This window comes from Sturnus vulgaris, chromosome 4 (assembly GCF_052056855.1).
Source record: "Sturnus vulgaris isolate bStuVul1 chromosome 4, bStuVul1.hap1, whole genome shotgun sequence".
Taxonomy (NCBI): Eukaryota; Metazoa; Chordata; class Aves; order Passeriformes; family Sturnidae; genus Sturnus; species Sturnus vulgaris.
The window spans coordinates 8993753-9015600 of NC_142246.1; the positions used below are offsets into that span (position 1 = coordinate 8993753).

The 21848-nt window shown below is 37.1% G+C and overlaps 2 protein-coding genes across 4 annotated transcripts in view; both read left to right on the forward strand.

The window, feature by feature from the left end:
* Window positions 1-15313, forward strand: part of GRK4 (G protein-coupled receptor kinase 4) — a 35213-nt gene extending 19900 nt beyond the window's left edge. The window contains exons 8-16 of one of the 2 annotated variants that reach the window (XM_014895277.2): window positions 546-686; window positions 2982-3172; window positions 5712-5749; window positions 8243-8332; window positions 8892-9100; window positions 9914-10051; window positions 10645-10782; window positions 12715-12837; window positions 14235-15313. In XM_014895277.2, the coding sequence (XP_014750763.1) occupies window positions 546-686; window positions 2982-3172; window positions 5712-5749; window positions 8243-8332; window positions 8892-9100; window positions 9914-10051; window positions 10645-10782; window positions 12715-12837; window positions 14235-14288 (1122 nt within the window). In that variant the 3' untranslated portion in view covers window positions 14289-15313. Of the gene's footprint in view, window positions 1-545; window positions 687-2981; window positions 3173-5711; window positions 5750-8242; window positions 8333-8891; window positions 9101-9913; window positions 10060-10644; window positions 10783-12714; window positions 12838-14234 lie in introns of those variants that run through there. The other variant, XR_015803006.1, reaches the window with a different exon arrangement.
* Window positions 15314-21411: 6098 nt separating this feature from the next.
* The window catches only part of HTT (huntingtin), an 80541-nt gene continuing 80104 nt past the window's right edge, over window positions 21412-21848 (forward strand). Inside the window, exon 1 of one of the 2 annotated variants that reach the window (XM_014895278.2) lies at window positions 21412-21553. In XM_014895278.2, the coding sequence (XP_014750764.2) occupies window positions 21453-21553 (101 nt within the window). In that variant the 5' untranslated portion in view covers window positions 21412-21452. The remainder of the gene's footprint in view (window positions 21554-21848) is intronic. The other variant, XM_014895279.2, reaches the window with a different exon arrangement.

Consider the following 21848-nt stretch of genomic DNA (forward strand, 5'->3'; position numbering starts at 1 on the left):
CAGGTTGCTTCTATTTAGGAATTTCATCTGGAAATGAGACTTTAGTTGCAATTTGCTAATTATGTCGAATATTCATGAACTTAATTTAAAATCTATAGATTTTATTAATTCTGTTTATAATTCATTATACTGCCCTTGCACATATTTTAACCAGAGCCCTATATGGAAGGAGAAGGCATGCTACTAAATTACTATCATGTTTCCCCTGTTTGATTGTGATGTGATTTGCCCTTAACACATACTAGGACACTTAACACTGTTACTGTAGTCACTTGTTTTACTAACACAGGATCCACAATTTTACTCGGCTATTCAACCCCGAAAGAAATGTGTGTGCCTCTGTATAATCCCTTTTTTGACTTCCGTTACAGTTTTTGTGAACCTTTAAAGTTGTTTCATTAGTGAAGGCTCTGTATTGATACTTACAGATGATCATTTTCTGAGAGCATTAATGAGTTTGAAAAGAAAATTAAATTTAATCTTCTGTAAAATAAAAATTCTAAAAAACCTCAAGCACCTCTGACGCACCATCCTTCTTTTTGTAGGTGTGTGCCTGTCAAGTACGAGCAACAGGAAAAATGTATGCTTGCAAAAAGCTAGAAAAAAAGAGAATAAAGAAGAGGAAAGGAGAATCAATGGCTCTAAATGAAAAAAGAATTCTAGAAAAAGTGAATAGTAGGTTTGTAGTAAGTATCTACCTCCAATCTGTTTTCAGAAATTTATCTCATTTTGTTCATTTCACTCACTTCCAGGAGCTTGTGGGCACAAAACTCTTTTTAAAATTGATTTAGAGAGTGCATGACTGTAGAGAGAAGTTACTGATACAATAATAAATACATTTTGTGTGTGATTTGGAATAGTTCTGTGCACAGGGCTTTTTCTTTGGTCCACCTGCATTATTTCTCAGAGTCAGAAGGTTAGGCTGTGTTTCAGCATGCTGATGCCACTGAATCTTTGTCCTGTTTAATAGTTGAGTTTTTATATCCTGAGGTACTTTCATGGCATTTGTTACTCTGTTGCTGATATGTTTTAAGATAAATGACTTTTTCATAGCGTATTGATTCAGGTTATATTGCTTTGCTGTGTACCAAGGCTTAAAGAGGAATCTTGCATGTGAGACAATTAACTTTGTAATGGAACTTCCAAGTAATTGAAATTTTAATTTTTATACCTAAACCTGATGCTGTTATGCAAATTATGGTCTGTTAGTAGCTCTAATTACTAAGCAGTGAAAGAAGTGAAAATGTTCAAAGATACACCAAGTAAAACTTTCCCCAGGTAATGTTTACTTTTTAAATGAAATGTCATTTAAATGTTAATTTCAAATACATTTTGGTTTGGTTTGACACCCATTTGTTTCTAAATTTTGTATTGCTGTTCAGAGGATTTTAAAGTAGCTGCTTTAGAGGATCGTGAAAGTTATTTATAAATATATGTGTATAAAATATGTATGTATGTATGTATTTTCTGCTAAGTTTTATGTATTTAAAAAAACCCCACTGTAGAATACTACCAGCTACAAGAAAAATTAAGAACCTGCTGGCCAGATACATTAATATTTTAAGCTTTTTAAAATTGTGGTTTTGTATAAATATGCTATTGTTATTTTTGCTATGTTATTTTGGGCTTAAATTGATTTAAACGGAATCCAGAGAGTATCTGAATTTATCTATAAATTACTAAAACAGTGAAACTTCTGTTTTTGAGTAACATTTTTTTTCAGCATATGTAAACATTGTAAGTCAGTAATTGATCCAAGTTGAATTTGAAATTGCTTTATAAAAATTGAGCACGAGTTATTTTCCTCTTGCTATCCAATGATGGTTTTTTATGCAACAGAGAAGGTCTAGGTCTAGCATTTGCAGTAATCCTGGTTTTGAAGTGGTAGATGCCTCTGTCACAAGTACTGTAATAAATAGCTGAATAGTTAAAACCACCAAATGGGAATCTAAGCCTCAAGTAGCTGATTTCTATATTTATTTAGTTTTATTATTTAGTGTTGTATTTACACCTCTGAAGGAAGAGTTTGGATCTATTACTGAATTAAAGCAATTATTAATTGTACTGCACTTAAAATGCATTTATTGAGTAAAAAAAAAAAAGCCCTACTGATTTTTTTAACCTAGCTTGTTTACCTAATGTAAAGTAAGTACATGTTTGAGTTCCATTGCTCTTAGTACAAGTTAGGTAATTTTAAAGATCCTACCAGATGATCATCTGTGTAGTATAGCTTTTTCTATTGAAAATTAATTTGTAACTTAAACAGTAAAATTTGTTGTATATTACATTTTGTTAAATAGGAAGGGCTTTTTTAAATCCACAAGTCTACTTTAAATCTTTAAATGCACTTAAACTTTTACCTAAAACCTGAAAAAAAATGCTGCTTTGTCCTTGTCTACCAGCACCACACTTCAAATACAGTGAGAAGAAAGATTGTAAGGAGTTGTACTGAGTCTTTGCTGTTGGCAGGTTCTCAATCAGGGAAATATGCAGTCACCTGGGGGGAGTGGGGGGGAGGCAAGGGTAGGAATAGAAACTACGTATTTGATTTAAAATAATTTGAGATTCTCTAGAGCAGTTTTGAGTCTCGTGGTTCAGGAAGGTGGTTTGGCAGTGTGTAATTCTTGAGATACTAATAAAATAAGGAATATGCTCATACTAACTGGACAAAGAGTATTCCAGGTAACATGCAGGTGAGGGGCATCATCAGTAATTGTATTTTCTGGGTGGAGCTGTGTGGTATCTAAACAGATCTGCCACTAAGCTTTTGTGTTGTGTGTATGGTTTGTGTACACAGGCAAATTAGTCCGAATGCCTTTGTGTCTTCCAGTACTCTGCAAAAGTGATTTTCCACTTGCATGTTTTGTTCTTTTTGCTTTGAAAAAGGACTCGTGAGTTGATTGTACTGGAAAAAAGAGCTGTGAATTGTTTTGAGGTTTATGAATGAATAATGGTTGTGTTCTCACCCTGCCTATTTTTAGGTTAGTTTATCCTATACATATGAGACGAAAGATGCCCTGTGTTTAGTATTAACCATAATGAATGGAGGGGATCTGAAGTTTCACATATATAACATGGGCAATCCTGGCTTTGATGAAGAAAGGGCTATTTTCTATGCTGCAGAACTGTGCTGTGGTCTGGAAGATTTGCAACGGGAGAGAATTGTTTACAGGTGAGTGTGATCTACAGTTACTTGTACTTTTCCATGTCTCTTGAGCATTGAACATATTAATTGTTTCCTACTAAAAGAAGTTTCTATTTTAATTTTATAGGAAAGGAATAAGAAAAAATTGTTTCACTGTCCTTTTCATGACATAAGAGATATATTCCTAGGGACATGCCTTCTTGTTGATTTAGTCTTGATGCTTGATATATTTTAAAACAGCATAAAGTTGATTCAAAGTTTGTTTGTAAAATAAAATTAAACTATGATTTACATAGCAAATTAATTTATAATTTTAATAAATAAGTTTTGGGAGCATGGGATTGTATTCCTGCCCACTCTAAAGTAGTTCAGAGAGGGCTCTGAAAGTCCCTCCATGTTATACTCACAAGGGTAATAGGATAGTCATAGCTCATATGAAAAGTTCCTTCTTCTGTTTTAATTTCAGGTTCCTTCAATAAACTTATTATTGCCTTTGAATTAATGAAGCTATCAGAAGCTTTGTGTGTGGCAATTGAGATTGTATGATTTTAATGCTCTGTTTTGTCTCTGTACATACATCATTTAACCCCTGGTATGCATTAATATTACAGAACAAGCAAAACAAACTTAGTGGTGGATGAAGAATGCTTTCTTTATAGTTCTGCTCTGTAACACCAAGTACCACTTGTTTCAAAGAATATTTAAAGTATAACTTCAGTATAATGAGTCTTAGTCTTTTCCCTTCCCAGTGTAGGAGACCAACACAGACACACAGAGTGGGAAGTGGCAGAACCAGAGTGAATCAGGCTTATGCTGGTGGTTGGATGTGGTTCCCTAGAGAATTTGGCCAATCTTGCAATATTACACAGTGGGTTTTGGCATACACGTGGGAGGGAAGTAGGGGTGAGAGATTTCATCAGCTACAAGTAGGTCATTTCACATTGCCCAAATGAAAACAAAACTGATTGTTTAAAATACAAAAAAACAACAACAAAAAAACCCAAATGGAACAAAAGACCCCAAACCACAGCCCTGTGTTTAGGCCCAGCTTAGCTGTTAGCTGTTTGCCTACAAGATGACCTTCAAACACATATATCAAATCCTAGTGTTCTCCAGTTTTTTAAATTCTGATCTCTCCTGGTTTCTTTGCTATTGTAATCTTATATTTAATGTCCACTTAGTAACATTGGGGGGATTGTCGAGACTTAAAAGCATGAGAAGCAGAGAATCTTTATGACTTTTGTATACAGTTAATCTCATAAGATAATGAAGCTTTACCATGAATACATATACTACACAACATAAATTTACCAATATTTGGTGGAAAAACCCTACTTAGATTTCTTTTGTGAACGTTTATCTCTCATTTAGAATGTCAACTCTAGAGTCATTCTTCCTAAAATTTTTTCTTTCATGTTATTCAGTCTCATCTTTTTGTCACAACTGTATGTACACATATATATATACACACACATATTGTCTTTAATAGTCTAGTCCAATAACTAATTCTTTAGCTAAATACTGGGTTTTGCATGTCTATTTCTGGCTTATATTTATGGTGGAATAAATCCAAGAGATCATCTCAGTCCACATGCTTACTGATGCATACCACAAATACACATATATAAAAAATAACATTAATTTAAAAAAATTAACAATATACATTATAACTAACTATAGTGCACTATTGTAAATAATACTGTACATTACACATTTTATACAGATTTTCATGCCTATTTATATGTACGTATATCCTCAGGAGAATCTGCTAGGGGATAAATCCTAGAACAAATTTTGATTCAGCTTCAATGACTCCCCAAATTTTCCTTGAGCAGGCGAAAATTCAAACATTCCATTCAATATTTTCTTTGGTTCTCAAAGCAAAAATGCACAAGGTGCAAACTTGCAATGCTGAATTTATTGCCCTTTTAATATTTCCTGAGTCTTGCTATCATTTAGTAGTTATAAAATGTTGTTTGTGAAACTTTGATGTTTACAGTAAAGTAATAGGAAACTTCCAGAAAGTTATTGCAAATAATCCTAACTAAGTGAAGTGTCTAGGAAGCTTTAGAAGTTGCATGTCCAAGTTAAAGAACTTGAGTTTCAATGGATGATATTAAGTTCGTGCTTAGTCTTGGGATTATTACTCTGTTGATTACTGATGCCTTGGGGTGAAATACAGCAAGGGGTCAGCATCAAACTGCAGCAAGCACTTCTGTTTTACCACTGGGGAGTTGTAAAGCTGATACTCCTCATGAGAAATGTTTTTCACTTATGAGCACAAATTTGAGTGTAAATGCTAGTTCTTTATATCAGTATTTTAGTGTTGTGTTGCCTTTGTTAATGTATTAAATGGATTAAAGAGTTCAGGGAAAGTGGATCTTGAGTTCTCTGGTTAAATTATTCATATTGTAGGCCATCAACTTCACAGCTTTTTTTTTGTTTATGGATGGAACTGGAAAAATTGCTTCAGTCAGAACCAAGAAGTCTTCTGTTTAATCTGTTGCACTTGAGGGCTAATAGTTTTGTCTTTGTTTAATTCACATTTCTGTTGTTTAATTTGTAGAGACTTGAAGCCTGAGAATATACTTCTTGATGACTGTGGTAAGTAAAAATAATTTAGAAATCAGGAATTACACTTCTAATTATTACCACGCCAGAAATGTAAGGGATTTCTTCATGATAAAAGAAACCGAATTGATGAATCTTAATTTAGCAAAGAAAATCCTGCCTTGCTTTTTAGGAAGCAGGGGAAAATTTTGGGGGTCAACCATGATTATGTTTGAAGGGTCAATTTTCTACCTTCAAATGGCTACTTTTTCCCTTTTGCTCCTCCTTCTCCCCTCCTCTTGATTTAAGATCACTAAAGTTTTTATATGGATTTTTTTGTTGGTCTTTTCTTCAAGTATGGAAACATGCTTTGTTAAATGGAGGGGCCAGAATTTTACTTAGTAAACCAGAATGTTTATATAGTAAGAAGAAATCTGAAGTATTTCTGTTGTAACATTTCAACTAAAAGAGATCTGATGGTCCCTGACGCATATGTGGCTGGAAGGAATCAAGGAAGTACAAACAATATGAAGAAATGTTTGTAGTCTTTAGTTTGTCAAAAGCCAAATTAATTCTCTTTAATAATTTTGTATGCAAGTCATTACCAGAATCTTTTGAATTGACTGGAACATGTGCAGGAATCCTCTTGTAAGCTGTGGATGAATATTACAAGTTTGTTCTTGTAACTGCTGAGCATTTTAGTTGAGGAAAAACTGTTTCTGAAGTCATTAAGCACAGTAATTTTTTTCAAAGTCAGCATGTTCTGACTGATAAAGTTCAAAAAAGATGATGCTTGAGAGAAGTCACTTTCCATGAGCTAAAGCTTTGCTAGACATCAAATGCATTCTTTAATTTTTCTCTCCAGCAATGTCTTGGAAAAGCTGAAGGTTTCTTTGAGGAAAACTGTAGCCTTGCAGGACTGCACTAGAATGCTTCCTCTCTGCCAGGGATATTTTGATCCAGTTCCAGAGAGCACAGGATACTAATTAGAAAATCGCTTCAGGAGCTCAGACCTTGCACTTGAAAAGGGGTTCATCAGATGTCAGGGAATACAAGAGCATCTGAATGTATTTAAAATAGCATTTGCTTCTCCAGAGCATTTACTTATTTCCAACCAGTATATAGAGTGGTACTTGACTTTCTCCACTCTCTCTCTGTCTGTCCCTTTCTCCCTCCGTCCCCTCATTATCTAACACATGTACATAAGAAATTAATATGTTGTTAACTAATATTGATGCTGCAGAGCTTTTTGAATGCCACAGCATATATACACAAAGGTTAAGTGGGCATAAGAATGTGCTACCCAGCGTGGTGATGCAGTGGCAACTCTTGGAGGCTTTCTAAATAAGTATTTAAAAAGCTTTGGATGCCTTGGGCTGCCTGCTTGCTCAAAAGGTTTTACTAGAGACCTTCTGAAGTCCCTTCCAATCTGAATCCTTCTGTGAGTCTCTGCTGTTTCTATAAACAACAGTATCTCTGTCCTTATCACCAGTATTAGAAATAAGTGTGGGTTTTGGTCTTTTTTTCTTTTTCAGCAATGAATCTTTCTACAAAATTGTTTTAATATTGAATTGAAAATGTAATTGTCCTTTCTTCTGTCCAGATTTCCACATTTTTATTAAGAAATGTGTTTTTAATTTAAAATGTCATTACAATTCTTGCCTTGAAATGTATTGAATGTGCTTGAAAGAGTTAATGAGTCTACCTAACACAGAACTATATCTGTCCATGGGAATGTAAGGGAGAGTGGGGTGAATTTATTCCCATTGCCCTGCTTGGACTGGTGCATGACAAACCAGTCTATTGCCAGATGATTCCTCTGTTAGAGGTACAGCTGTAAAGGCCATGTGTGATAGGGGAAGGTCGTCAACTCAAGAAATTTGGCTGATAAAGTGCAGTAGAAGCTGTTATCCACTTAGGAGTGATTCATGAGAAGAGGAAATCCCAGAATTGAACTGAGATGTTACAATATAAATAATTCTGAGTAGGTTATTGACTGGGCAGCTCTGGGTTTGGGGTGGGAATGGGGATTGCAATTCCAAGTACTTGTGTTTGGCATTATTGGGGTACTTCATTACAGGAAAACAAGCTTGTACTCTCTCAGTACAAGCTACAGTTTTCTCACATTTGGAATAAATTAAGTTAATTTTGAAGTTTCATTAAGAAGTCAGAAAGCCAAGTGCTTGTGGCGGGCATGGAAAACCACAAGTGTCTGATGCATAGATACAGAATCCGAAATGAGCATTTCTATTTGTCCAAGAACAGCAGCCTATGCCAAAGCTAGCAATTAGAGTGCTTAAGAGCAATTTATTTTTGTATGACCTTCAGAAAATCAGTTGTATCTATGCCTCTCTTTCTTCACAATTTTAAGAAGGAGCTGAATAAAACACTCCTTTCTAGTTAAGTTAAATAAACTTAGGAGTATATGAATGTTTTGATACTTTGCAGTGGGGCTTTTTATGAGCTGTACAATAGAAATTTTTTGTTTTAAAAGTGATAATACTTCAATTTTTGCTGACTATGTATAATTTATTTTAAAATAAATAGGACATATCAGGATTTCAGATCTTGGATTAGCTGTGCAGATTCCAGAAGGTGAAACTGTCCGAGGACGTGTTGGGACTGTTGGCTACATGGGTATGTAAAGCATCCGTTGCTAGTTACATTTGACCAGAAAATTTGCTTCTGTGAATATAAGAAATGTTTTGGGCCTGGATTAGTTACTAGACATGTTACAGGAAGAAGAAAGGTTATAATATGCATTTGTAGATGTTAGTACTTAATTATAAGCCTTCTGATAAACTTGAAAACTTAACTGAAAATTCTAGCTTTAGGCAGAACTTTAAGAAAGCACCTAATTTTTTCTGAAATTCAAAGAGATTTATATTCACCAGTAAACAGAGAAATTACTGTGACAGTACATTTCTTTCCATGCTTTGGGAAACTTCATTCTCAAGTTGTTTTTTTTTTTTTGTTCTCTAAAGAATACTGGTTTTAAGCATTAAAGAAATTAAGTTTTTCTCTTGGATATAAACAGAGTTCTCACTGTAGAAATAAAAGTTTCTTTGAAGTACAGAGGAGTAACACACATATGTCTGCACATAGCCCAAAGAGAGTACCTGAGAGTTTTTCCGATATACACAGTTAGTCAATTAAAGTGAAATGTTGTGGGTGTGTGCTTGTTTTTGTTTTGTAGCTCCAGAAGTGCTCAAAAACGAAAAGTATACGTTCAGTCCGGATTGGTGGGGTCTTGGCTGTTTGATTTATGAAATGATTGAAGGACAGTCTCCATTCAGGAAGCACAAGGAAAGGGTTAAACGGGATGAGATTGACCGAAGAGTAAAGGAAGACCAGGAAACATACTCGGACAAGTTTTCAGAGGAGGCAAAATCCATCTGCAGGATGGTGGGTGAAGAGATGTAGAGGTTTGAAAATTAAATTTCTAATCCTTTTTAAAGAGACCAACTACTTTATTTTAAAATCTTGAAAATTTTTCAGAACTGGATTTCTTGAATCTTTCTTCAGTTCACATGAAAGTTTGTGATTATTCATGAACTGTTCAGTTATCAAACGTCAAGAATTCAGAACTTTTCTCAAGATGAAGGAAAGCTGCATAAATTGTTTATTAATCACATGAATGAAATGGTCTAGTACTGCTTGGACCACTCATAATTATAGATGGAGTACAATAGCATGCTCAGCTTGGATACTGCATGAGAGCAAGTGGCTGAGTAGCACACCAGTTTCTTCACATAAAACATTATCTACAAGACAATGGCTTTTTTTTTTTTTCTATCTTATCTGTTCTCAAATTTATACAGAAAACTTCACAAATTTTCTGTACTAGTTTGTGCAAGATATGTACATTACTTAAGCCCATAGGAAAAAATATAAGTGTATTTCCTGAAAGGAAAGCCTACTGCAGAGTCTGTACTGTAAAGTCTTCTCAATATGGCATCAATTAAAATATTTTCTTATTACTTCGGGCATCGTGTGCTTTCACACAAATCGTGTGTATTCAGGGATTCTTTTGTCTATTGAAAATATATTTGTTCCCAGAATGTCGTTGTTTGGGTTTACAGTTAATTTTGATACATGATACATTTGTCTAATAAGAGGCTAAGCAGTAAAATAAACTGATTGAAAGACATCGTATGTACATTTTTTTCAGTTGTGGGAATTGTATCATGGATCAGCTTTTTTTCCATGTATCTGCAGTTACTTGCTAAGAATCCAGGGGAACGACTGGGTTGCACTGAAGGAGGAGCTGCTGCTGTAAAGCAACATCCTATTTTCAAGAACATCAACTTCAAGAGGCTGGAAGCTAATATGTTAGAACCTCCATTCTTGCCAGATGTAAGTAGGTGAGACAGATTTGATTAGTATCTAAAAAGGCAAGAGCTGTCATAATTCTATATTAGCAATCATATGAACTCCAGAGAAATCTTTAAAGTTAGTTACATTGGTAGGAGAATGCCATTGTAGCTATTGAGGATGACTAATTGTTTTGTGGTATTTCATCTGAGATCACAGAACAATTTACAATAGTGGTATTTCCCTAGGGAGCTTTGTAGCTGATTTCTTAGCCCTTAAAAGTCCACTTCCATTGCTCAGATGTGGAAGAAATGAGGAAGAGCTTTGAAGAAAATACAGAGTTGAAACGAAGGTGACAGAAGATAAGTGAATTATGATCACCATTAAGAGATCCAGACAAGCTATTTCTGGCTTTGATATTTCTGTTACTTGCAGGATGGATAGAATTGCTCAGGTGCCTTATGAAGAGAGTCTTTGTATTTCTGCTCCATAGAATAGTGTAATTTGGTGATCAGCAATGGAAAATGTAAAATTGCAGACATTTTGCTCCCTATTGCTCACCTAGGAAAAATAAAACCGAACTAAAAGTCCCCAAATCCAAAACTTTAACGAAGCAATCTTGTCTTGTACTGCAGCCACGTGCCGTTTATTGTAAAGATGTCCTGGACATTGAGCAGTTCTCAACAGTAAAAGGAGTGAACCTGGATACCACAGATGATGACTTCTATTCCAAATTTGTGACAGGCTGTGTCTCAATCCCTTGGCAAAACGAGGTAATGTACATTTTATAGAAGATTATTTTCTTCAGTAGAGCTGTATAGAATATTTATTAAAAGATATAATTATCATGATTTTCTCTCAAGAGATGTAAAGAGGTTTTTACTTTAGACTTCTTTGCAGAGAGGCTTCAGAAATTTTTTTTCCAAAAACATAAACAACTTGCCAAAAACTGAGATCTATGGTAAATTTGCATAAACAAAGTCTCGCATCTTGTCATCATAGGCACAGCTTACAAAACAGTATTAGTATCAGTAGGACCATCCTTTCCTTGTTTTTCAGTCACATGCTGTTCAGTATTGCTGTTCACAGGAGAGGGATGGAATGTTATTCCAAGTATTCAAAAGCAAATAGATGCAGTGCAAGCTGTTTGTGTATAGCCTGTGTATCAATAGAGTATCCAAGTGACAGTAATGGAGAATTGCAGACTCACCTTTTTCAAGGTTTCAAAACCAACAGTTCAATATCGGTTGAGTCAGACTTTCCCTTAAAAGTTTTTTTCGTGTGCCCTAGTGAATGAATATTCTAGTAGTCTGCATAGAGTACTAGAATTTTGCTGCCTCTGCATGCAATTCAAATCCTCTTTACTGTTTCAGCAAGAGCACTTAGTAACAATTACTTAAAATTGTAGTTATTATGAATGCCTTCCCCCATTATAATTTATTCGTGACTGAATATAATTCTGAAATTACTATTGTCTTGAATTCTACTAGTGTTGTTTCTCTCTCAGTATGAATGCATTTTATTTAAAGCTTGAACACAAAAGATAAGCAATTTTGGAACAATTTGGAGGAAAAAGTACATTATATTTTGTTTTCCTTTTGCTTTTTTGCATTACATTAAGAAGGATATTGGAAAAGGTGTCATTTGACATAGAAAGTTTTCACTGAGAAACAGTGAACCTTGGAGAAAGAAGTACTTCCTATACTATGTTGTAATTCTGAACTTCAAAATATAATCTAGTCATTAAAAAATGCACTGCAGCTTAATAACTAACCCTGCAGAGAGGGATAAAGTTGGAAGTAGTTGTGGAATTCTTGCGATAGCAATTCCATTTCTTCAATGAAGAACTGCAGATTTCATTGCATATTTGTGCTTATTTTTTCCTTTAATTCATGTTACTGAACTTTCCCTCAAATTTAATTTTTGCCTCTCAAGACTTTCTCTCACCATTCCATAATTTACCCAATGTCATGATTTACAACAAAAGCAGGCTGTATTTCTTCTTACTCGTCTTTATGCCCTCTCTCCCTCCACAACCTATATTCATTTGCCTGCCTGCTTTTGTGACACGTGTACCAGTGGCACTTACTGGTAAATGCTAACTGTATTTGGGCATTAGCCACTGCCCCCCTTCTGGCCCTGCCTGTTGGTTACATTTTGGCATTCGGTCTTCCTGCTATCCTTTCTGTACCCAGTAATTGTGATTTTATTTCTTTTGTTTCTGTGTACACAGACAAAGATGATTTCAAAATCCCTTGCTTCTCTCCAGAGACCTATCTTCATTATATCTTTTTTTTCCTCCTATGTCATGTTTATTAATTAAGTTCAGTCCAGGGCATAGAGATATTACATTTTTTTGGCTGGACTGCTCTAAAATGAACAGAATATCTGAAAATCTGTTTCTGATTCTAAAACCTTCTCTTTATTCCATCATGAGCAGAAGAAAGGTAAGATTGCAAAAAAAGCAAGGGAGCACCTGACACTTGTCAGAGCATCTGTGTGAGTGCTCTCATTGCTATTCTTTAGTTGGTTGAGTGAACAAGGAGAGTCAATGTCAGCTTTGTGCTCCTTTTGGAGATGGTGGTGTGGTTTGGCTGATGAATTTTTAAGTGTTAGGAGTACCCAGCCAGAGCAAATAGATAATACCTGGAACTTGTTCGAGAGGCTTTTATGGATGTCTCATTTATATTTCATATGTTTCAAAGATGATTGAAACAGGATGCTTTGAAGATATCAATGCATATGAAACTGATGGTACTGTGTCACCAGACAGAGAGAAGTCTCCTAAGCCAAAGAGAGGCTTCTTTCACAGACTTTTTAGTGGAGAGGTAAGGGCATTTCTTTTCTTTCATAAGAAATTAACTTCCTTTTTATATTATTATTATTAATTTGTGATAGGAAAACCAAGTTGTTCACTGAATAATGAAACTAATGAAATCTGTTTTGTTATGGCTTTGCCCCTCCACCGCATTTCAGAAATTATGGCAATCTCTGTAACTCCAGGAAGCTTTCCTACCTCAGCATTCTGTCCTCCTCTAGTTACCTGGGAAAAAGGTAGTGGGTTCTGTTAAAAGCTGTGCTATAGACTTTCCTTTGCTAAAGAGGTTCATTTGGGTCTTGCTTCTTATATATTTTATAATTTTTTAATGAAAACTGTGGATGTCTTCAGAGATAATTGAGGCCCTGTGTAAAAACTAGTAATAAATAAGTTTATAAGCAAAAATAAGTATATATCCAATAAATAAGTAAATAAGTGGAAATAGTCCCAAAATAAATGAGAAGAATCATGAAATAAAATATCTTAGGCCGTTTTATGCCTTCACTAAAACTACATAATAGATCTTTACATAGCTGGTAATGCACAGCCTTTTCTTACACACAGACTTCTGGTCTTTAGTAGATTAATTTCTTGTTCAGAGAATTGAGTATTTACCACCTAGAAGACACATCATGTATTTTAATTGTCTACAGGATGTAAAAAATGGACTATTTGTAAAGGTTTGCAGTTGACAAATACAATTCTGCTTGCTCAGTGTGCCTGCACTTAGAGAGGAATTATCTGGAGAAGCTTGAGTATATTCCAATAGTGAACACTTGGGTAGAAATCACTTTTGCTTTCAAGCAGAAATGGAATTTTAAAATTGCTAGGTGCATATTGTTAAGTAGCCACAGCAAGGCCGTGTATTAAAATTGCATGAAGAAGTTTTTTGTCTTCAGCTGGCAATTCACCTTTCTAAAATGGTACAGTGCTAATGGAATGTATAATAGTACTGTCAGTTTGAGTTCACCTTTTAAAATACACTTTTCCCCCCACTTTGAACAATGGAATAGAAGGGATGATTGAGTATACTAATATTCTCACATAGCTAAAGTTAAAGCTTGTGTCTTTTCCAGCCAAAAATCAGGATTCATACTGTCCCAAGATATGGTTCTATGTATTGAGAAGAAGTCCTAAAAAATGCATATATTTTCAGTTGGTTTTGAACCAATAGGATTGCAGTTAATCGTCTTGTGAAGTTAAAAGAAGGAAAGAACGTTAATTAAATTTTAACGACTTGAGATTTGGGGTTGAGATTGTGGATTCTTTTGAGTTTCCCAAAGCATTTAGTTAGGATGGAATAAAATGTGCTGGAAAAAGACCCAACTTTTCTGTGCCTTATAAAACACACAAATAGACAATAGTGTTAGTTCTGCAGCTGAGTTGTCTGTTTGTCTTCTCTTGCAGGTCTGCTTTAAATCTGATTGCAGTGATGATGAGCAGGAGTCCTCCAGACTTTAAATCATTTTACGCTCATCAGAAAGCATGAGCAAATGTTAAATGTTTTATATCTCTGTAGCAAATTGTATTATATATATTTTTTATCTGAGTTCAAGGATTTTTGTACATTTGTACTTCATTTGTTTTAAGATGTATATTTTCACTAAAGCTTAATTGTACAAAAAGCAATGAGTGCCATTTGAGTGAGTGTGTTTCTGTATGTATTTGATTTATCTTGATTTTTTTTTTTCCCAGTGCAATGAATCTAGAAATACTAAAAGGATTTTAAAGCACAGAGATAATATCTATGGCATCACTGTAACTTGACTTTGTGTGCTCCTGGTAAAATTCTTCTTGATCATTGGGATCTTTATTAGCAGTTTTCTTAACTGTAAAATTGCTGTACTGATAAATTTAATAATTCTGGTATTATCCAGCAGCATGGCAGTGCTATTACCTAATGTATCTCTCAAGCAACCGCTAAGGAAAAAAAAGGATTCAGTGCACTGTAGTCAGCTATTAGGAATTGCTCTTTATTATAGGGCGCTGTAGAATCTCTTTCTGTATTTCTGTACAAAGAGAACTTTGAACATTTAGCTTAATCCTGTAACAAGCTGAAGTATCCCATTCTTCTCTTTTCTACCCATCTTACACATCCTCTCCATAGAGTTTCTTGGCATGAACCATACATATCGACCTATGCCAAAATTTTATAACTATATTTTGAAAACGTTGTTGTCTTTACTGAAAGGATTTATTTTTACCTGTGGGGACACTGTTTTATTTTATTTTCTGTAGATGAAATTGTTTTTAACTCTATGTAGGATGTTATGTTTTTATAATGGGTTAAAAAACAAAGCATGGGCTCTTCTTATGTCCTCTCTGCTTATGTTGTAATATGCAATGTTCTAAGGTTGACAGTGATCACTGCCACTGGGAGAAGGGAAAGGTAGCATTAAGTATTGAATTTAATTATGTAAATATTCTTTTTCTTACAGCCTTTTAAAACAGAAACATTAAAACATGCCTTTAATGATTGCTTAATACAGATGTGGAGCTGGTATTGAAGTTTGTTATGATTACCTGATGTCCATTAGTAAAACTGACAAAAGCTGCTTGAAAGCTAGGCAAACGTCCATTTTTCTGGACTCACAGTAGGTCAGACCTTTTATTTTGTAAAGTTTCTAGTAAAACTATTCATCTGGATACGAGGGTCAATTTAAAGAGCACATTTCATTAAGAGCCTCTTCTGTTTTCAAAATTGAGTTGGGTACTTGAAATATAATGGAATGCCCTTGGAGTTGGAGACATGGTTTTAGTTTCATATTTTGTTCTGTAATCTGAAGATTTGTCTCAATTGTGCATGCCTTTTTTTTCCTTTAAAATCTCTGGGGCACCAACCAGACCACACATGCATTGTACACACAGAGCAACTGAATAGCCCCCCACCTTAAAAAGGTCTCTTGTGACCTACAGACTCATTGGAAGAAACTTCAGCTGCTTCTGAGAAACTTACAAGAGATATTTGATATTCAAGCCTATCATCAGATTTTAATTCATGGTATTTTGTAAATAAAAAACAAAGTTTTAAAGGATTAGAATTTGAAAAAATTGGAAAACCAGTGTGTTGCAGAACCCTGCTGGGGCTCATCTGGTGTCTCTCTGAAATTGTTCCTTTTGGCTACTGTGCCACAGAAATGAGGAATTAGAATATTTTCCTGTGTTTTCAGTGCATTTGTCTTCCAGTCTAAAACAGTACACAAGACAGCAAAATTACTCTGTTGGAGAGTACAAAGGGAGAAATTGGCAGAGGGCAAGAGAGTTTGAATGAATTACTGGAAGATGGTCTGATGTAATAGTGAAGGGATGGGAGCTTGACTGAAATATCTGAAGTAAGGGTGTTGGCTAGAACCATTATGTGTGAGACAATGAGCTGGCAATCTGACCTGACCCTCTTATTTTTGTACCACAGGAATAGAAGAACTCTAAAAAGATGGGAATGGAAAAATGGGGAAGTAACAAAATGTTTTATAAATACCTATGTGGTTGGAGAAGTCATAATTTCTCTGATTAAGGGGTTTGAATTTTTAAGATCTTAGGTTTGCTATTCTGAGGCAAAGGTGACTGTATAAACACCAGACATACAGGGTGACAGTCCGGATTTAATGTCCGTGTAGAGTAACTTGAAATTTGGGCAAGAATACCACCACGGACACAAGCTGAGTAATTTTTATGAAGAAAATACAGGAATGGTTTTAACGAATTGGAAAAATAATTTCAAAGACTATTTATTGTGTATTTCCAGATTTCTTTCTGTATTGGATGGAGAGGAATCTTAACTTAAAAAAAATAAAATAAAATCAACCTCTCTACTTTGGAGTGTTGAGGCTTAACACACATTTTCCAGGAATCTGTGAAGAATGATTGAAAAGGGAAATTGTTCCTAAGAAGTGGTTATTTACATTTCTGCTTCTTTGGATGAAGGAACTCGTAAAAAAGTGAGAATCTGTTTGTTTTTATGAAGTTTTACTTAGTTTAATTTCACAAGTTTTTTCTTAAGTTCAAAATAGTACTATTGAATTGTTTTTGAATGAATACATGTTTGCAGGATTACAACCTAAATTCCATTGGGTTTGGGGTGTGATTTTTTATTTTTTTTTTTTTATTTTTATTTTTTTTTTTTTTTTTTTTTTTTTTTTTTGGTTAGTGGATTGGTTCTTCCCCGGTAGGCTCAAGATGGCATTACTGTACTATAAATTTGTCCATTTTGGCTAGAATACAAGTACATTATAATGACTAGCTCTCATCTGATATGAATCCCCTGAAAAGGAACTGGAAGGATCAGCAATCAGCATAACTCTCCTTACACAGTACACAGAGGGGAAGGTGTTATGCTGTTTAATCTAAGGTGACTAACATTGGTTAAAGGTCTTTACTGGAGTATTAGGAGTTTGGAGATGCATCTTGAAAGCAGGGAAAGGCTAAGGAGAGGGGAGAACACCTGAAAGCAAAATATCACGGTATGAGAAATTTAATATGAACTTAAGTCTTGATTTTTATTTTTTTTAGGACAAAACTGGGACAAAGAACGGGGAAAATAGCAGGTTATGTTTACTGATTATGTAGCCTTTTACTTCCATGAAACTGTTGGGGTGGGATGGGGGAAGCCAACATAATTTATTGTAATTCAGCATGACTTCATTCTCTACACACGTGTTAGAAGGCTTTAATAGCAGTGAGACAATCCAATGTTCTACTGGTGCAAGATTAGGAAAGACCTATGGAATTCCATGGAGTTATTTGCATGAGACCAACCCCCCTTTTCTGTGGTGTGTGTTTCCAAGCATTTGTGTATGTAAATCATCATGTCTGCTTGTGTGTACCTTAAACCTCTCTATTTAGCTCAAAATTCAGAAACTGTGAAGCAATGTACCAGTGTCTTATTGGTTTACTTAATGCTTTTCAATGTTGTGGACCAGCAGAATAGAATCTTCATGCCTCAGGGTTGGTTTTTTCTATTAAAAAAGCTGTCAGCTTCCCCCTGCCCCCTGAGGTTCATAATAGAGATGGTGTTGTTTCGAGACTATAACAACAACAGCTGAAAAAATGAGCACTTAAAACTAATAGTAAGTAGGAAAAAACCTATGGTATGTCTGTAACAACAAGAGCATTACTGACAAACCTTAGCCTTTACTAGTTCTTGTCTCTTAAGAATGATTTTGGGGAAAAAAAAACCCCAGTAGTCCTGAATGTTTTTGAGTATGAAAGAGAATTATATCCAAATCAGAATAAAATCATGTAGTTTATAAATCAGTGATAGAAGCTATTAAAACCAACTAACAATCCATTCTTCGAATGCACTTACTACGCTGACATAAGAATTTTTTCATTGTCGTTTTTACAAAGAGAATACTTGTTTACAAGTTACTAAAATATGACAACAAAAGTAATATTTTTCTATAGTTTACACTTTAGCATTATAGAAATTTAACATTGGAATTATCATTTTCATTTTAGTACCGACTTTCAGAAAACACTTCTCTTTAGGAAGTGAAATTTGAATTATTGGAAAGCATCTTTAAGCCAAAGTCGTATTTACTTTGATTTGAATTACTCACCTGGCTTATTTTGGTGATGATGATGTCTCTTCTGCTGAATGAACAAGTCTTTTTTATTTCGTAATTTTTCTTGTGGTGTAACTTAAGATTTGCACATGAGATGTAGGTAACTTTTTTCCACAATCCAGATGTGTCCAAAACACCAGAATTCTTTCCAAGCATAGGAAGCTGACTGTTAAATGTGATGTGTTAGTTCCAGCATCTCCAAACCACTGACTGTTCTTGTGTGAGCTGTTTTCCTGGATGTTTTAGCATTGTAATCCTGAAATAAAAGCAAGACACTGCCACATATCTCAACTACATGTATTACTGTCTAATGTGATTTATTTACCATGTTTATCGTGGTAGCTGGGATCGAAAAAAAAAAAATTATTAAAAAAAAAATCCGATTTCTTCGAGCAGAAAAAATCTATTGCATAGTGTTAAGTTTTTTACCAATTTAAGATAGTTGAACCCAGGAAAAAGTGCCCTAGTTCTGCCGTACTGGCTCAACTGATAGCTTATCTCATGGTCTGGATCTAGATTTCTGCATAAATTTCCATGTGAAAAGGCAGAATTATCAGGATGGCTGTTTTTCATTAGGACATTTATTGTAATTTTATAACATGAGTTGAAGGACCAAGCCCCCAAATGCTCTACAAAAGAGCTTCAAATTAAATGACCTTAAAACCATAGATACAACCGTGCTGTGACATATTGCAGATTATCCATGCATATGCCAAACCACATGGGCCAGCAGTCTCATGGAGTAGTACCAATTACCTACTGAATTGTTCATGGAAATGCAGAAATGCTGGCCAAAGTGGGACTTCAGGATGGGGTGACAAAACACTCTTGACATGCTCTTCTTAAAAACTTTAAATCAAGAGGTAACTTTAGAGACAAGGTAAGAACATGTTTCTTCTCTTTTTCTCCTGGAGGCTGAGATTAATTAGTTGTCACCCCCTAAATTTCAGATAATCTTTTAGGTATGCACTGTTAATTGCAACTTCATTTTTCTTTGAGGTAACCCCGACCTTACAAAAATCTAGTTCTTTAATCTTGCTTTGCTTTTTCTTGCCCCTTGCCTGGTTTACATTGCTTTAGTTTTGCCAGTGCGGGTGTTTGTGGGGCAGATCAGTGACATGCTGCATGCAAAAACATGGATCAGTCAGTTTGGACTGATAAGGTATTTACCAGAGAACAACCTGATACCCTGAGTTACCTTCTAGTTATCTCAGCTCACAGTTAATGAGCCTCTCAGTGCCGATAGGGCTCGGAAGGACAGAGAGAACAAAGAGCAGTGAGCTTGTGGGCAGGCACTGCCTTGGCGCTCCTGCGGTGAGTCAGCAGCCCACGGGGGACTGGCACTTTTGATCGAAAGCTTCAAAACAGCCGTGCAAGGGCTGGCTTGGTTGGTGGCTTGTTTAATCTTTGATAAGAGTTTATGCTGTTTTTACTCAGCTTAAATTTATTTCAAAGTGTGGAGTGGCACATGCACAGAGTGTGCAGCGTTCCAACTCTGCTGTCATCTTCTATCATACATCATTTGCTAAATGAAAAATTCATGATCATCCACACGTTCCAGAGAAACGTTTCTGCAAGCTTTATCATAAAATAATCGGGAAAAATACTGATTTTACCTTAAAAGCTCACATTTTGAGCACTTCTATAATGAAAAAGGCTTTGCTTTAAGTTGAATTGCATTCAGGACAAAGGATAGGTTTCCTTTCAGAGGACTGTTTCAAGTAGTTTGTGTTTTATTAACATGCTAATAAAGTTTACTGGCAGAGCACTGTTCTAGTGAATATTTGGCAAAAAATGCAATCTGTGACTTCTGTTGGCCTGAACATTCAGAGACATGAGCTTTGCTTCATTTCTTGATGTCTGCTAACAATAACCAAGTTGAATTACTGGAAATCTATTTTCTTAGAAGTTCCAAGAGCTGTTCTCCATTTTTATTGCTGGAATCAGTTTCATGTGTGTGAGATAAGTTGAATTGCCAGTTCTTATCAGCTGTCACTTAAAGTCTGTATTAACAAGTAGATATATTAAAATCAGTGGTTGCAACTGGAAACTTCACAATACTGTTGAATTTTTTCCAAGTGTTTAGTAATCGAATCAATGATTTAAATATTCTATACCGTCTGTCTTGTATCCTGTATGTTTAATAAATGTGCGCAAGAAGAATGCTCTGATAAAGAAAGTCCACGCTCAGGAGAGGAGCGCTGGAAGGGCAGCACGTGCGCTGCCTAATTTTAAGTGTTCTGTTCCTGTGAGAGTCTCTCTGCAGCCTAAAATAAAACCCGAGTGCCGGCAGCGCTTTGGACGCCACTTGTGCTGCGGGGGCTGCCGCGTTACCTGCTGTGCACCCGTGACATGCGGGCACAGAGCGGATGCTCTGGCCTTGCTGGGGCGGTCCCTGCGGTGCCGCTGAGAACGCGGCTCCTCGCGGGGCAGTGCCAGGGGCTGCCAGAGACTCCCAGAGCCGGTTCCCCGCCAGCGGCACCGCTGGCTTGTCCGGCCCGGCGCTGCCCTGCCCAGAGCCGAGCACGGACCGCGGCCTCCCGGGCGCCGCCGCAGCTGCCGGCAGGGGGCGCCGCAAAGCAGTGCCCGGCCGCTCTGGCACGCGGCGGGGGGCGGAGCCTCCTTCTGATTGGCCAGAGAGGCCGTCGCTCTCGCTGAGGCCCCGCCCCTTTTGCCGCCCGCGTTGCCCCTATGTCATCCTACGTAAAGGCGCGCGGGACGCCGGGGCGGTGTGCCATGTGCGCATGCGCCGCCGGTCCGCGGGCCGGGGCCCCGATCCAGGAGGGGTGGGGCCGTCCCGGGGGCGGGGTGCGCGCGCGAGGGCCGACGGGACGGATCCAAGATGGCGGCGGGGCGGACGGGAGGCGTCCGCGGGCCCAAGCTGTGCCCGCCCCATTCATCGCGGCTGTGACTGGCCCGAGCCCGGGAGAGCGCCGGCAGAGCGCCGGGAGCGAGCCCGGGAGCAGCGCCAGCGGCTGCGGGACAGCACTCGGACCTGCCAGGCGCCCGTGACAGGGCGGGTCGGACGCGGGCCGGTGCCGCCGGCGCGGGCGGAGCGGACATGGCCACCATGGAGAAGCTGACGAAGGCCTTCGAGTCGCTGCGCTCCTTCCAGCAGCAGCAGGGCCCGGCTGCCCTCCCCGAGGAGCCGCTGCAGAGACCGTGAGTGACCCGCGCCCGGGAATGGGGGGCTCCCGACACGCTTGTCTGACATCCCGCCCGCCCCGGGCCGCCCCGGTTCTGGTCCCGTGGAGGGCCCCGAGCCGCTCCCGGGCGCTGCCCTGTCCCTTGGAAGGTGGCGGCTCCTGCAGAAGTGTTGGGCTGCTGCTGTCGGTTCTTTGCCGAAGTTCAGACTTGGAGTAACTTCTAGGGCAAGTGCGCTTGAAAATTCCCCAGTGCGGGAAATGAACGGGAGGTACAGCAATAGTGTGTGGGTTTCACAGGCTGGTTCAAGGAA